The following is a 17,609-nucleotide window of genomic DNA, read 5'->3' on the forward strand; positions in this document are numbered from 1 at the left end:
GATGCAGAGAAACGGGGAGATGGAGCTAGGAAAAGAGAGGGAGGCTTCATGTTTGAATTAGGTAATGCTTCATTAGCGTCTCAAGTCTTTGGTGAGCTTTTGAAGGGCGTCGTTCAATAAGTGAAAATGTGGAGGATGTGATGGGGGGGGGGGGGGGGGCTCCAGACGCCAGGCTTGTTCACAGTGTCTCGGTGATGGGAACGCATGCCTCTTTAGGCTGTTGAAAATGCGCCGCACACATGTTTTACAGTGGAATTGGTGGGGATGGTGGAATTGTTTTAATCATCTGTAAAGACACCTTACTACGCGCATTTTAAATGGAATTTGTCTAATTGTCAATAAAAGTCAGGGGAGTGTCATTGCCAAGTTGTAGCCTACTTATTACGTTAGATTTTAAGTTGGTCCTATCGTACATTTTGGGGGGCAAGTGTGATTTGCTTCCATGAAGTAATGTATGTATTAGATATTGCATGAAATTAAATCCATCTCATATTGCCGTACTGTAATCCTGGAACATTGTAGTCGTGTGAGTCCCGTCTTCTGTTCCAGTCCTTTGCCACAAGTGTCTGACATCACCTGTGAAGACTACTCATCTGAGTTAACGCCATCGTATGACCAATGGCTATCGTGTAACCCTCAAGTCTTCGCAGAGACTCGCAACCAATCACAGTCAAAGACTTAAAGAGCAGTTCAAAGGCTTTAATCATATGATTATTTATGAGTATCGTCTATCCGACATTGTTTCCAAGATAAGGCTTTTGAAATGCTTCAAAAGAGGAAATCCTGTTTCTGTCCCCTCTATTTGATCTATTGTCCTATGTGTGAAATCCACAAGATAAACACATGGAGTGGAGGGTTTGATAAAAGTCATCTTCACGGCTCCCTCCCTGTAATAGTACGGTGAGCTTCAAAAGCAGTTTGGCCTCACAAATGAGCTCTTTTTAGCGTCGTTTTGTTAAACGTTGAGGTTCGCTCTCTGTGTTGTGTCTCTCAGATCGCCTACGCTCGGATGAACAACCAGGTCCTTTTGATCTAGGCTAGCGTCTTATTTTTCTCATCTGTTATGGTTTTGGCTTAATACTGTTGCCATTTGATTCTCGGTCGCTGCTGTTCCGTTTTCCAACCAGGCTGTGTAAAAATATATTTTTATGGAGGCCTGCGTCATGAGAAAAAAGGCTGAATTCCCACAATGTAAACAGGAATAATACACTGAGTGTACAAAACATTAGGAACACCTGTTCTTTCCATGACAGACTGACCAGGTGAATCCAGGTGAAAGCTATGATCCCTTATTGATGTCACTTGTTAAATCCACTTCAATCAGTGTAGATGAAGGGGAGGAGACAGGTTAAAGAAGGATTTCTAAGCCTTGAGACAATTGAGACATGGACTGTGTACGTGTGCCATTCAGAGGGTGAATGGGCAAGACAAAAGATTTAAGTGCCTTTGAACAGGGTATGGTAGTAGCTGCCAGGCGCACCGTTTGTGTCAAGCACTGCAACGCTGCTGGGTGTGTATCAAGAATGGTCCACCACCCAAAGGACATCCAGCCAACTTGACACAACTGTGGGAAGCATTGGAGTCAACATGGGCCAGCGTCCCCTGTAGAACGCTTTCGACACCTTGTAGAGTCCATGCCACGACGAATCGACGAATCGACGATTTTGATCTGAGGTCAAAATGTGGTGCGACTCAATATTAGGAAGGTGTTCCTAATGTTTTATACACTCAGTGTATATTGTGCCAGGATCCACGACAGCAAAGTGTTTGTGTTAAAAGACACAGAGTGAAATGTTGTGGAAGAGCAAAGGTGTTACTGTACCTACCTGTCTGTGTTATGTTGTCAGGGTGAAGTAGAGTAGACCCAAGGTGAATGATCTAGAATAGTCTTCCTAGGGGGTTCGTGCACTGAGTGGCGTGTGGATGGGAGCTGATACCGGCTGGAGGACAGAGTCCAGACCGATACAGATCTCGACATCACAGGGCATGCCGGTGTTTCATCTTACCGCTCCCTCCCTATGGCAGCTTCTGTTTCTATGGCTCTCTGCCAGCCAAGGCCATATATGAAGGAACATCAGCCTTGTACATGCTACCTTTTTGACCTTTCAGTCACAACATAACCATATGGTTATCTATACAGAGGTGTCTTGAACACAACGACAATATCATGAGGAGGACACTGACTGTCTGGTCAGTGTGCTGGTTGGCTGCTGCCCTGTGCGGTACAATGCGCTGTAATTCGGCTACCTCGCCACCGGTGGGCAGTAGAGGAGACGACAGCTGAGACTGTTCTGATGATGAAATGGGAGGTTTTGCCGGGGACTGGGTTGTGGATTTGAGGGGAGGTTTTGGGAGGAGGGAAAGTCGTAAAATATCAATTAAGGTTTGTTAATTTGTTTTGTACCTCAGAGGTGGTTTCCCTGTCTGTAAGCGATCACCACCTACTCATGTTCCTCATCAGCGGTGAGGGCTTTCTGTAATTATACAGCATCTGCACTCGCAGCTGTGGAGACGATTGCGGCATAATATTCCCCTAAAACCCTCTTCTTTTCACTTAGTTTTCCGATGTACGTTATGTGATGGCATTTAGATAGGTTGCGCTTGTGTATGTTCAGTACATGATCGTGTGTGTGTGTGCGCCTGTCTGTATATCACAACAGTGTGTACGCGAGCGTGTGCGTGAATCCGTTTGCGCGTGTGCACGCTTGCAGCATGTTTTGGTGTGTGTTTTGGTGGTGAAATACCTTCTTTGGTGTCCAGAAGCTACATTGGGGGGTGGGGGGGTATTTTTCCTGTATGGATGTTTTTTCAGGAACACTGTGCCTAAACATTTATTCTGGCGTGAGCTACAACAGCACATAGCCCTGCCACGGCCCAAGTTTGTGGGTTTTAAACATTTTAATAGAGGGACTTTTACCACAATAGTATCCCCACCTCTCTCTCTCTGTCTCTCTGTCTCTCTCTCTCTGTCTCTCTCTCTCTCTGTCTCTCTCTCTGTCTCTCTCTCTCTCTGTCTCCCTCACACACTCGCTCTCTCTCTCTCTCGCTCTCTCTCTCTCTCTCTCTCTCTCTCTCTCTCTCTCTAACCCACAGTTTATAATGGTATCATAAATTAAAGTAACATACAGTTATAAATAAAAACCGCTTCAGGGAAACTTTCAGAAGGGAAAATAACATGTTGTGTATGTTTGAAGGTGACTTAATTATTTCACCTACTTGCTGTTATTTTAGTCTTTCTATGAAGTGCTATGGAATTTTTACAAGCCAATGATATCACCCCTATCAGAGGTGTTACGGAGTTCTTCTGATCCAATCAAAACTTTGAACCCAGTTCACAGCAAAGATCAGCAGCAGATTTCAGATGCACTGTGGTAACTTACTGGAACTTGGAGCCCTGTGACATGTAAGGAACCATTCTAAAGGGCAGTCATGCTAAAGGCAACCCAGCATGCAAAACAACGCTGGATTCTGGTTGTAAACTGGTTACAGTGACGTCTTTTCAACCAGATTGGCCCGCTTGGAAGTACATCCTGTTGGCCTTACCCCTTTGCCCCCTAATTTCTTACTCAGCTCGTAGATGTCACTGACTTAAGTCTCTCTTCACATGAGTCAGTCTCAGATTTGTCAAATTACCGTGATACTCTTTTAATACTCAGTACCAAAACTGTCTCTTGTTACACATTCCTGTACTCTGAGTGGCTAAACAACAGCTGCCGGTGGAATCAGTTTTCCATAATAAAATGTCTCCATCATAGTTTCCTGTTTGAGACATATCATTCCTTCTTCTTCTCCACTGTCAATGGACAGTGAGGGACTTGGCGTTATTATGGATGGTGAATCTTCACTCTGGACCCAGACAAGGGTCCTGGCAGAATGTGTGTGTGTGTGTTAAACGGGCCCTGGCTGCACATCAAAGTCCCGCTATAACTCTTAGCAGTCATTCAGACACACTCCGTGTACTGCCGGGAAGCTCAGCTCAGCACCACAGGGGTGCAGTATAACTTAGTCCAGATTTGTTTTGTTGGAGAGAAACATACAGTCTCTGCGGGTGGTGTTTACACAGCACACTCACATTGACAATACCTACAGGGTGTTTTTACAGTACTGCTGTGCCAAGACAGCGAGACGATGCTAGATCCTGGAAACGACCTAATGCTCACTGTGCCCTCTGAAATCGGTCCAGAGATTGTGTTTCCTGTTGTACTGTTCCTCTTTTCCCTAATAACGATAACAGCACGGCCGTTTAGCCGGCACTTGTATGCAAAACGATGTACAGAACTGTCAACCAATTCTTAGTTGATGTGGCCCTTGCGGAAACCCACAACCCTGGTGTTGCTACCACCAGACTCTCAACTGAGCCAGTGGAGAAACAAGTGAAATGTTAACCCATTTCAATGTGGTAAGGACGTGTGGTTTGTGGGTCCATGCCCATGATGGTTCCCCTGCCCTGAGTCCCGTGCTTTTGGGCCGTTCTTCTGCCGGCACCCTCATGCTCATCACACTCTCATTGTTCAGTGGCACCTGGCCATGATGGGGAGCTGCTGGATGAATGTCAACCCTCTGAAGCAATATCCTGAATGGCTGTGGCCTGGTGGGTATGAAAGACCTAGGTTTGGTTCTGAGAACCTGGCAACGGACCAGTGTTACTACGTTCCGCGGTGTGCCTGACCTGCGCTTTGGGTTTCTGCTCTTTCAAAGAGGCGTCATTTTCATTTTTTTGTCCCCTGAGATGATTTCCCAGAACATCGACGTTCGGCACGAGAGGGTTGACGTTTACCTGAAGAAATTCTCAATGCATTTACACTCTCGAAATGGTTTGGATTTGCACGTTCCACTGGAGAGCGAGTTATTTGAAGGATTCACCCCCCAGAGAACCCCAGCAGAATAACATGATCGTACAACATGACAGACATAGTCTTTCCAAGTGGTCATAAGCACCTCACCTTTTCCTTCTACAATGTGGTTAAACCAAGCAGTCTTATTTACTGCTCTGAGCTGGACTCCCTAATCCAGTGGTTCTCAAACCTCTCCTGTATTTAATCTATTCCAGAACTAGAAGACCTGATTCAACTTGTTGACTATTCATCAAGCTTTTGACTAAGTGAGTCAGGTGAGCTAATTCAGGGCTACAGCAAAATTGTGAAACGTCTGAGGGACCCTGAGGAGAGGTTTGAGAACCACTGCTGTAATTCACCCGACTTCCTGTTTCGCCAACACCAGTCGGACCCAAATCAACTGTATTTCGTCAAAGCAAGGGCACAGCGGCGGGATAGGACTGCACTCGTCAAAGGGAAAGGCTCAGTGGGGGTGGATGTCTATGGCTTCTCTTTCAAGCGCATTCTTTCTAGTGGAGGTTCCACCTTCAACAGAGTCATCCGTCAACCTGACCTCCATTTTGGGTGTCCGCGTGACGACTGACGGCGTATATTTTGGGTAAATAGGGGTAAATGGTACGGGACCCCGTCGTGCTCGGTGGAGGGCTGTGGATGCATGGAGGCGGGGGCAATTCCAACCCTGTGGTGAGACTAATCTATGCACATGTGCTGAGCCACTTCAGAAGACCAGATGCTGGGAGGAAACGCATGGAGATGCTTCAGCTCCAAAAAGCTCCTGGCGAGTGTGTTATTGCTTACAGACGATGACTGACACACACAGGAGGAAGAGACACACACACACACACTCACACACATCTTCGACCTCATGGCAAGGCTATTTTATGGTGGCCTAAGGTGCCATTTGTAGAGGCCTATCGATCCCCTCTCGTAAGCAGTCCATTCTACACCTACTATTCAGGTTCTAAGAGCCTTAGAGGCTTTACAAACCTTGTATAAATCAGATTCATTGGACAAGCAACGATAACAGGCCAAATGTAGTGTTTATTGTTTATTATTGTTGATTTTGTTATTTTTGTTGTCACATTTTTTTCGTCATGAATCAACATGTCTTGAGGCATGTTGTTGGTTTTGGATCCACTTCAGAAATCAAGGCATTAACTTCCCATCAGCAAGTACTCTTGTAAACCTCAACAGACACGCCATTATGAACAAATAAACGGACAGCTCTTTTTGTTTTTTACTAGCTGCGCTAGATGGTTGCTAGGAGAAGAAAGTGCCTTTGTTTATTTCTTCTACTTCCCACATGTCAGACTGGCCAAAACACATTTTCTGCACCGTTTCTTTACCCAAGTCCTTCTTATTGAGACTGAAATGGCTCGTTTTAGTTCGTTTTTTTCTCTCCACATTATTGGACCCAGCTCAGCGTTGCTCTCTCCGGGTTTCGCTGTCAGTTTATAAAGTCAGAAAGCTCAGAGCTGTGAGTGCAGCCCTTACTAATCCTCACTCAGCAGCCACTCGGGTGCGTTTGTTTACAATGCGCATCGAGGCGGGGGGAAAAGTCTAAGAAGAAAAAGAGGACGAAAACTTTGACGGAAAGGCGCAAATTCTTGTAAATAATGTAATTGCCCGGCACTACAGTATATCATCCAAGCGGAGTGCTGCGTACACGATGTGTGCCAAGTGAAGTTCCAGTAACGACAGAGGGTGGTGTTTTGCTTGGCAACCAGGGACCTCTCCTCTCTACATTGGGGCCAATTGGTAACAGTTGTGGTGGGTAACTAGCTACAGGGGCCCAGGATTCAGAGTGTAAAGTGGAGCTCACTGCCTGTCATATCCTCAGGAGAAATCACTCGGGTAAGTGCAACGAAATGAGTGCCTGTCGGTTTGTGTTTGAAAAACAAGCAGCTCGCTCTCTCTCTCTCTCTCTTTCTCTCTGTGCCCAGGCCATCGGATTGGGAAGGCATCCTACAATAGCACACGCAGTTAATACAGCGTGTCCTGGAGCCAGTGGGGTGTCACTGTTTAGAATGGTGCCCCAAAGCCGCAACAGCATATCCAGTACAAATGCGTCAGCAACTTGTGTGTTTGGAGGGATATGAAGGAGGTTGGGGAGGGAGTAAGTCCCCTCTCATTCATCTCGAAGAGCGACATTGCCCTTTGTTTTGTGTAGGGCTGATGTTAGTTATCTGAGCCCTGTTGTAATAGCCTAGAGAGAGACAGACAGAGACACACACACACACACTTGGGGCCTAAGACTGCTGCTTTGCCTCTTCTACAGACTCTGCCATGACAGGTCCTGTTGGTGATACTGGATGCCTATTGGCCTATGGCCCAACACCACATCCTGTCGGGGATGAGACTGGGAAATCTCTCCCAGGACGCTGCATTGACAGACCCCAGTACCTGAACCATTGCTTCACTCAGTTGCACTTCCTGACCCTTGACGAACTCCACTCCATCTCGTAACTGGCGCCAAAGCCCCGGCTCTGCTCCTTTGGTCCCGAAAGGCCTCCTTACTTATGTTACTACCGGACCATAAGTATTGCTCTGCTTACAGTTGTGTAATAAAGTTGGATCTTGGATCTGGATGAGCAAGAACCGGTAATGTTGGACCTTGAGGTCATATCCTCCAATCCTCCAATGTTTGTTTGCAGGCGTGAGACATGATTTGAGACGCCAGACAAGGAAATGGAGAATGACGTGAGTCTTCTGCTCTGTGTCGTCTGAGAGGAAAATCTCATTGTCAGAGCCAGTGATAGGACACACATAGGGAGAACATTGTCCATGATAAACACTATTCCTCACTATTCCTCAAAGGGATTTCTGCTTCTTTGGTCTCCCAAAACTAAAACTAAGGCGTTCATCCTAGAACTCACTGTTCCCTATGTGCAGAGGAGAGGAAGTCTCTCAGTCTCTCCATCCAGATGACCATCCAACAGGGATGGACATGAACCTGTTAACTATTGTGTCTTGAGACAGGAAGCTGGCATTGGATCTAAAGGCAATCAGGAACATTGTTTAGAGAAGCAGTGTAATTGTCTTGGATGGGAAATGATGGGACTCTGAGAGGGCGCAGTGTAGTGGGCCGCAGAGGACAAAGTAAAGATGTGGGTGACGTCATCGCAGAACAACATCTGTGTCTGAGTCCTTCGGCGGTGTCATGTTTCCTCAGAAGAATGTGACCGTCGTCCTACGGTGCACCAGTGTGGCTGGGGAATTGCTGTGTCAAATGACGTCACTCGTGGGCATGCCTACACCTTTCCTCCTCGGCAACCTGTACTGTACACAGGACAAAGACAGAGAAGACTAGGAAGATAATGCAACCTAAAAACAAACTCATGCGGGGGTGCTTTCCCTTCTGTGCATAGAGTTGAGAGAGAAAGAGCTACAGAAAGAGAGGAAAGCAAGGTGACAATGGCGTGTACCCTTCTGGAAGAGATAGGATTGCGGTGTTTATTTTGCTGTTTGGGAAGGAAAGTCTCTTCTTTTTTTTTTTTTCCAGAGCTGTGAACTTGGCCTGTCAGTTGACGCATCCGTGTAATCTCAACAGCACTGCTGTCTCTGTCTTTTGGCTGCCAAACAACCAGCCACCCACCCGGTCTTTCCCACAAGCGACTGCGCCTGGAGTTTTTAATTGTGTTTCTAGCTAAACAAATGAGGTGACAATGGAAACAGTCGGTATCCATTAAGAACTTGCTAATTGCCCCCTACATTTTCTTGGGGAATGTTGGAGCAAGGACATAAATATCTTTGCGTAGATTAATTAAGAAAAGAGTAGTTAGTTTCTTGAGTGTATATTATGACGCTGATAGATTCATGTCTCTTTCCTCAGGGAAGGAAGAACATCGAAGTTGTCTTAATTGTGAAGGAAACTATTCTTGTTTGTTTTTACCAATGTACTCTTCCTCTGACTTGCAATCACTTGTCCCTTCATTAAAAAAGGTGGAATATTGAGGGCTCGTTGCCCATTTATCTGCATTTTTTAAAGTCTTTGCTTGGAGTTTTTTTAGATTGCTGTTTTAGATTGGGCTTTCACATTGGTTTGTGTCTGTGGTGGTGTGTGGGTGGGGAAATCCATTCATTAAACTTGTTGATGTGCTGCGCACTGAATAGTAAACTAGACACAAACAGCTGTGTCACGCCAACTTTTTCCTCATTTAAGTTAAGAGGCTTCTGTGTGAGAATGTGTGACTGTGTGTTTTCTGTCTCTGCGGTGTTACTCCTGAATTCTCAAAGTGAGATACTGTCTAAGCAGACTCTTCGCAATAATGCCTCGTCTTGACCGTGGGCTGTATTCTAAAGAGAGCCTCATCACTGACATCGACAAAAGGCTCTGTTTGACCAGCAGACCTGATTGCAGACCTCCGCATCGTTCTAAAGAACGATGGCTTCCTCTACTTACCAACGTGAAGGGAGGGGTGTGGGGTTGCAAGCCGTCACTTAAAGTACACCGGAAACTGCAAGCGGGGCGAATGATATCACTATGTGAGTATGAGCCTATGATCTCTGTGCTCTCTCCCACACTGTGGGTTTGGAGGTTTATCCAGTGTAATAGCATTTAAAATAAACAACCTTTGTTTTGGAACAGGCCATGCATTGTGGCGTGGCTGATAGGCCCGGTCCGAGCCAGGGAGAGCAGCTGTCATGTGTCGGAGCAACGTGCTACATTAGGAAATTGGGAATTATATCTCTGGAGCGCGGCATGCGAAGAGGGAAAGCGAGTTGGTTTGTTTTTTTGTGTATTTAGCTTTTTTGTGTACATATCCCAAGGGGTAGCTGTTCGAACTTGTAAGACCGACTCTTGGTGTCTTTCTCTCTTTTTCGCCGCTCATAAATTGTTGCCTCATGGGATGAGGTGGATGTCCCAGGAGATGTTTTCCACATGGCCCTCTCACGTCTCTCCGTCACCCCTTTTTTTCTCGCCTCCGCACTTTGCCCCTTTAAAACTGACGCTGCCTGACCCGCCTCACCCAAATTATCCCCAACTGAATTATCTGACTTGGGCCGAAAGCAGGTTCCCTTGTCAACCACTGATGACTCCACTTACCGAAGCATGTTTTCTCACTGGCAAAGGGACGTCTCGAAACTCGGAAAGACAACTTATCTAGAGATAAGAATAGTCTGATTATGACCTTAAGAACTCACTCGTGGGAATTTCATAATTTAGCCTAGTTGATGTTACACAGGACGGATGAGTCATTTTGTAACTTGCTAGAAAACCCTCTCCTAGCCATGTATGTCTGTCTCAGACATCAGAAAACAGGTAGTTTCCTGGAAATAAGAAAGCAGCTTGTTTGAGTTGGCAGCCAAAGGAGGCCTGTAGGTGAAAGACTTGCTTTCCTTTCCTGAAAAAACTCCAACTTGCCAAAATGGGTAATATGTGAACAGAGTTTCTGTCCTTTCAGTTGGTCTTTTTCTCCTCAGCCTCAGTTTGTTTAAAAAAGTCCACAACACGTCACTGTTCGTGCCCCTAGAATTTCTTATTCTGTCAAAGGTTTGCTGGAGACTGGAGAGGACCTATCACCGAGGCTTGAATTGAACAAACGACGAGCCAGTGCCACACAGCTCGATCTACAGACGTACCCCCAAACGCTAAAGACGAAATGGATAATTTAGATTCTGTTTAGCAATAAATAATTTAATGTAGAACTCGAGCAATGAGCCATGCTGTTTTGACACTTTTTTTCGCTCATATTTCTTCAGATATTTCTTCATGTTTGTGTTTCATTGTTGAGTAATTGCTTTACTCCGCCTATGAGTTGAATAGCAAGTACAGCAGTGGAAACATTTTCAAACGCTCTCGCCGCTGAAACATTTTCAAACGCTCTCGCCGCTGAAACATTTTCAAACGCTCTCGCCGCTGAAACATTTTCAAACGCTCTCGCCGCTGAAACATTTTCAAACGCTCTCGCCGCTGAAACATTTTCAAACGCTCTCGCCGCTGAAACATTTTCAAACACAGTTTACTCAATGTCATACAAAAACAGGCTCTTGCAACGAGTGAAGAGATTTAATATGTAAATGATCACTGCATTTCCTAGGGAGCAAAACTGGTTGAAATTTTTTAAATGACCAGTTTTACATTCATTATGATGTCATGTCAACCACTTTTGCCTGCTGGGATTTTGCTGAGCTGTAGTGTTGGATGGCAGTGACCTAAGTCATGGTCTCGGGTGGTCTCCAGCAGTTGTGGACTACTGTGGCTGTCGTGTCACCACAGCAACTCGTCGTTATGAATCACAGGCCTCCAGCTGGACAGCCTTCAAGACAGGAAGTCCTACTGTATTGCAGCAGCGCCCGGCCGGCGTCTGTTCCACGAGCAGCCATTAAATCACAGTAGAGTCACTGATTAAAGCCAGAATTGATTCAGGAAGTACTGAACGAATTTGAAAGGGAGAAGAGTGCTTTCACACATTCCCCCCCCACCCCATCGCTCTTGTCTTTTGTCTCAAGGGCTGTTTGAGGCTGCCGACAGCCCCTATATAGGCTCTGTTTCCTTCCAAGTCCGTAGCGTTTCTATAAAGGGTGATTTTATTAGCGGGTGCCGAGAGCACAGGACTGTTGGAGGTCTCTTAAATCTGAAAAGAATAATACTTTTTAAAATTCTTCAAATCAAAGTTTATTTGTCACGTGCGCCGAATACAACAGGTGTAGACCTTACAATGAAATGCTTACTTACAGGCTCTAAGCAATAGTGCAAAAAAGGTATTAGGTGAACAATAGGTAAGTAAAGAAATAAAAACAACAGTAAAAAGACAGTGAAAAATAACAGCAGCGAGGCTATATAAAGTAGTGAGGCTACATACAGACACCGGTTAGTTGGGCTGATTGAGGTAGTATGTACATGAATGTATTGTTAAAGTGACTATGCATATATAATAAACAGAGAGTAGCAGCAGCGTAAAAGAGGGGTTTGGGGGGCACACAATGCAGATAGTCCGGGTAGCCATTTGATTACCTATTCAGAAGTCTTATGGCTTGGGGGTAAAAACTGTTGAGAAGCTTTTTTGTCCTAGACTTGGCACTCCGGTACCGCTTGCCATGCGGTAGTAGAGAGAACAGTCTATGACTGGGGTGGGTGGGGTCTTTGACAATTTTTAGGGCCTTCCTCTGACACCGCCTGGTGTAGAGGTCCTGGATGGCAGGCAGCTTAGCCCCGGTGATGTACTGGGCCGTACGCACTACCCTCAGTAGTGCCTAGCGGCCGGTGGCCGAGCAATTGCCGTACCGGGCAGTGATGCAACCAGTCGGGATGCTCTCGATGTTGCAGCTGTAGAACCTTTTGAGGATCTCCGGACCCATGCCAAATCTTTTTAGTTTCCTGCGGGAGAATAGGCTTTGTCGTGCCCTCTTCACGACTGTCTTGGTGTGTGTTTGGACCATTCTAGTTTGTTGGGGATGTGGACACCAAGGAACTTGAAGCTCTCAACCTGCTCCACTACAGCCCTGTCGATGAGAAGGGGGGGCGTGCTCGGTCCTTCTTTTCCTGTAGTCCACAATCATCTCCTTAGTCTTGGTTATGTTGAGGGATAGGTTGTTATTCTGGCACCACCCGGCCAGGTCTCTGACCTCCTCCCTATAGGCTGTCTCGTCGTTGTCGGTGATCAGGCCTACCACTGTTGTGTCGTCTGCAAACTTAATGATGGTGTTGGAGTCGTGCCTAGCCATGCAGTCGTGGGTGAACAGGGAGTATAGGAGGGGACTGAGCACGCACCCCTGAGGGGCCCCCGTGTTGAGGATCAGCGTGGCAGATGTGTTGCTACCTACCCTCACCACCTGGGGGCGGTCCGTCAGGAAGTCCAGGATCAAGTTGCAGAGGGAGGTGTTTAGTCCCAGGGTCCTTAGCTTAGTGATGAGCTTTGAGGGCACTATGGTGTTGAACGCTGAGCTGTAGTCAATGAATAGCATTCTCACATAGGTGTTCCTTTTGTGATCTTTGAGGTGTACTTTAAATGATATTGAACTGAAGCATCGTTCCAACTAACTTTGCCACTTCTCTCTTTCCCTCTTAGAAATCATCGATGACCTCACCCACCTGGTGGACAAGACGGATGACCGGATCCGCAACGAGACACGAAGGGTTAAGCTGGTGGAGACCAAGTCGGCTTCCTGCGGTGAGCCCATCTTCCTTCTCATTTGATCATTTGATCTGCTCCTAACCCAACTGTAATAAGTCTGTCTCTCATCCAGATTTACAAGCATCGGTCCCATCTCCTTTTTCTCTTTCTGCAGCTCTCAGTACAGTTCAGTGTGCTGTGAATGGCCTAGTAAAGGAAGCATAGACCTTCAGTAATGGGAAAGCCAGACCCAAACTCTAAATGCACTCAGTTATGTGTTATATTGCGTCCCGGTCCTATAATCTTTACTCTCCAGGTAAGTCATTCATGATGGTTAAAGATCGTGTTAAAGAGCTCCTATCAGAACCCTCTAAAGCTGGGCTCTCCCAGAGTAGCTCCATCCATCGTTGTCCATTCAGCGATATCATTGCTGTGCCCACCGGAAGCAGACTCAATGCTGCTTAATTGACCATAAACAACGACATTGATGGCACCGAAACACCACACAATGGCGTGTGGATTGTCTCTGTCACATCTACTACTCTCTGCTATAGAAAACAGTCCCACACAGGTCCCCCTATCCAATCGCCAGTCCCTTACTCTCTGAAAGGGGCTTCCAAGAGCCAGGCTGTAGTACAGACTCTGTAGTAAGTCAAAAAGCCTTTCTTGGTACCACTTTCAAAGGACTCCCAGGAGCCAGTCTGTAGTGTAGTAAGTCAGCACCACCCTCTCTTGGTACCAGTCTTTGATGGAGTTCAGTGGTTTACAGAGCTAAAGAGGAGCTGTGATGCTGTGTCAATGGGGCCCTCCCTCACCATTACCCCCCCCCCCCCCCCAAACCCCTTTAATTTGTTTAACTCGGCGCTTTGGTCTTTAGCCTTTACAAAGCCCGGCTTTCCGCTCTCAATGGCCACCCTGCTTCTTTCTCTCTGCTGGGAAAAAGATATGCCAGAGAGGGGAGGTAGCTAGGCTAGCTACCGTACAGCGAGAACAGGAATGTGCGACAAAGCTTGTTGGCGTAGTCAAGCTATGTTTGCCTTGTAAACGCCAGTCTGCGTCACCTTGGAGATGGTCGCGTTGTTGCACCAGGAGCCCCCACTGACAGGCGAACAGTGGCGCGCGGATACAACAGTAAGATCTGGGGGATGAAGGATCAGCTAATATAACAGTTGATGCCATTTCTGCCCAGTCACCATGACACCCAGGGAAGGTTTGTTTGAAGATCTCAGAAATAGAGTCACTGGGCACATTGTGCTAACCCAGGAGTCTCTCTCACTCTCTCTCTCTCTCTCTGTCTCTCTGTCTTTTATATCTGTCTGTGTTCTCTCTTATTGTTGTCTCCTTCTCTCCCTATCCATTCTCTTCTCTAGAGAGGGGGGGTGTCCCCACCCGCTCCATTCCTCCTTTTTCCATCCTCTCTTCTCCTGGTTTGTTTGACACTTGTCTTGGTCTCGTGCAAAGAAATAATTGAAACTAGAACACGCCACACATCTTTTGGAGGGTTTCTCCTCTTGTTCTTGGGTGCGTGTTGATAATTCTTGAGCCTGGGCTTTATTTGTTTTTGGAACCCAGCTCGTCCAAAGCCCAGGCTTGAGTGTTATGTCTTCCTTCAGTTCTCCTATGGGTGGGAAAGACTGGCTTTGACAAGGAGACGGGCATACTTAACATACTTTCTCTCATAAGAGAAGAAACATCCCAGATTATGCACACTGGGGGGCAGAATCCTTACTTAAAGATGTGTGTTGAGCTTGAGGATTTAACATAAGATGTTGCTGCTGTTAGGATTTGAGCTGTTAGGAGTTGAGCTGTTAGGAGTTGCAGCATTTAGATGCCTGCAGCAGATTCACATCTTCTTATACGTGTACTGATGGAGGCTTTTGTTTGCAGTTGTGTCAATCTTTAATCAACCTCTTAGACCTTCTGCCAGAGATAAAACAAGGCTAGAGAGATGAGTGACTGAGGACGCTGTGGAAAATCCTACCTTTGTGTTTAGTTGGCAAGCTGAAGGCTGGACGAGCACGGGCTGAACATGGTTAGGGGTCATCTCTCCGCTGAAGGGAGGAAGGACCCACATAGCATAACATACCGCCATGGATCCATCCTGCAGCAACGGGTGCATGACTGGATCTCAGGGCAGGCTTGTGAAACATCCTGGATCTTGTTGAAACATAGAGAGTCGAGACACAAGCACATTACAAGTCCTCCAGTCATCAGTCTCACGCTGCTGAGGTTTATTGGGGAAGAGCCACAATCAGACCACAACACAGTCTTGGATTTCACCAGGATATATGGGTGACAAGATAAACGTTAAAGCTAACTTGGGGTTAGCCTTTTTAAACAGTGTTTAAGCTTTGAGCAAAATGAGAAAGTTAAGGCTGCCCAGTAAAAAGATGCAATAAAGGAAAGCCTACTTTTCACAGTCACTTCCCTTTCCTGGGAAATGGGTAGTGAACAGGTTTTGAGGGGGGTAGGTGGCATTAGAAAGGCAGATTACCCCTTAGCACCAAAGGGCCCTAGGAGGGTGGTGTGAGTTTCCCAGGGCTTAAGTGTCTCATCAGGCAACGTGGGGGCAGACCTCTTTCCAATGGACTAATCCCATGGGCCTGCGGAGGCTGGAGGGAAACCCCACACCCACATACATACTCAGAGTCGAATCCCGCAGGTGGCTTGCATCTCAAGTAGGCCTGAAATGTTAGGGCTTTCGATGGGTTGTCATTGAGGGTAGGTAAAGGGTGCATGTAACTTAATTTCACTGAATCCCATCAAGCCTGTTAAGTAAACCTTGAATACTTTTGAGGGCTAATTTTGATCTAATTTTACCAACGCCGATATGATCATGTTTACCAGTCTCCCATGCCCTAGCATTCATTTCAGTGTTGGACCGAAAAAAATACTGAAGCAAACCATTCAAATCTAGGGTTGTACTAAAAAAAAACAGACACAAAAAATCCAAGGTTGTTGTACGTATGACGGTGTTGAACCCACGACCTAGAGGAGTAACAGGTCCCGAAGCGTATGGTTTGTCACGTTTACAAACGCTTACCTCACCTTTACCACTTGCTTTTGGCTGGCAAGAGTGGAACATTGGATGGCTGTAAAACAATAGATCTGAAACAGCAGTCGCTTTACAGCTTCTTTTTCAAACTCCATAAACATCCAACAGGTTTGATCAGCCCCTGTGAAATGTGTTATTCCTTTGCGAAAGCTTTTCATTTGACTGTATATCACTTCAATATGATGTTCATCAATGTGTTCCCGAAGCGATATATTCATATTACAATGGAATTGCTGGAAGACAGGCAAAGGGCAAGAACAAGGGAGGTGTGTGTGCGTATGCGCAGAGACAGAAATACAACCTCCACCCGCCTCCCTTTTCTCCACCAATTAGGATTTGTCTCACTGATATGTCAGAAATGCTAAAAAGGGTGTACCCCAATCCTTCTTACTCTGCTCATCTCTAAACATCTTGGGGGGGTCCCTTTGACTGCACTGCAGACACTCTGGCTTCAATGACAAAGCCTGGTCTCATCTATTTGGCCTGCAAATGGGATTGTTGTCATTGCTTCATCGAGACTGGGTCAGGAGTAACTTATTTAGTTACTTAGCGGGACGAGGACAGTCCCAAAGAGAAGGGGAGGGAGTGTTGGTAGGGTGTCTGGGGGCTGAGGTGACTGGGTGGTAGGGAACATATCGAAGAAGACGATGACTTTATTATCCAACGATGTACATGAACGTCTTAACATAATTTGACTTTAGAATGTTTATTTGGCCACGCCCTCCATCAAGTCAAGAGTTGACGGTCTACTATCCTGTTTTAATATCCTTCACACTGAAGCGTAGTTAATTGTCTGGAGTGTGTGTGTGTGTGTATATTTCTCTAAGTGTGAGGTGTTTAAAAAGCCATCATGAGGGCTGTTGGGAGGAATGTTCCCACTTGACATTTACATTGTTGCGACTCTGCTCACATGTGTAAGTTATGAAGTGGGGAGGTCCTGTCTCGACCAATGATCATTCTGAGTGGTCGGAGACTAGCATGCTAGGCTTCAGACAGAGCTGTTTGATTGAAAGTTTGAAGTACAAATCATACATAGGAGAAGGGGAAATAGGTTGGTTCCATGTAGAGTATGGTGCCACTAAGTTGTGCCTGCATCTCCTTCACTCAACTTAGAGAGAGAGAGAGATTTCCCTCAGAGGGATCTCTCCCTCAGTTTACTGTATTCAATGAAGAAATCCTAAAAGTAGGAGAAAGTGTCGCAACCGACCAAGCTAACGAGGCATCCAGACCTTTGGACTCGCTGCTGCCACATCCAAGCTTCCTAGCCAAGTCCTATGTCTCATAAGAACACCTGATCTAGGATCAGGTTTGCCTTTTAGAACAAAATGAACAAGATTCCACGGGGGGACGGGTGGGAGGACGGGGGGGGGCTGATCCTAGATTAGGAGTTCTACTCTGACTACGACGCAGGCAATTAGTTCAGCTTGGGTTCATCTCCCCCTATCTCTCCCTGTGGACCAGACTGCAATTACGCTGCAGAGTAGAATGCACGACGAGAAAGCCAAAGTATGAAAGAAATGTAAACCAAAAGTGAAATGTCCGGGAGGGAAAATACCACCTCGCATGCGAAACAACCATGGACAACTTGAGTCAGCCAGAGACTGTCGACAGCCATCAAGCCATCAGATTCTCCAGGATGCAGTTGTTTGAAATCTTCACCCG

The 17,609-nt window shown here is 46.3% G+C and overlaps 1 protein-coding gene across 1 annotated transcript in view; it reads left to right on the top strand.

Annotated features, from left to right (window-relative positions):
• The window catches only part of LOC139568522 (syntaxin-8-like), a 44,561-nt gene that overhangs the window by 24,958 nt on the left and 1,994 nt on the right, over positions 1–17,609 (top strand). Inside the window, exon 7 of the mRNA XM_071390400.1 lies at positions 12,848–12,949. Within this exon, the coding sequence (XP_071246501.1) occupies positions 12,848–12,949 (102 nt within the window). The remainder of the gene's footprint in view (positions 1–12,847; positions 12,950–17,609) is intronic.

The sequence above is a fragment of the Salvelinus alpinus genome, chromosome 2 (genome assembly GCF_045679555.1).
Source record: "Salvelinus alpinus chromosome 2, SLU_Salpinus.1, whole genome shotgun sequence".
NCBI lineage: Eukaryota > Metazoa > Chordata > Actinopteri > Salmoniformes > Salmonidae > Salvelinus > Salvelinus alpinus.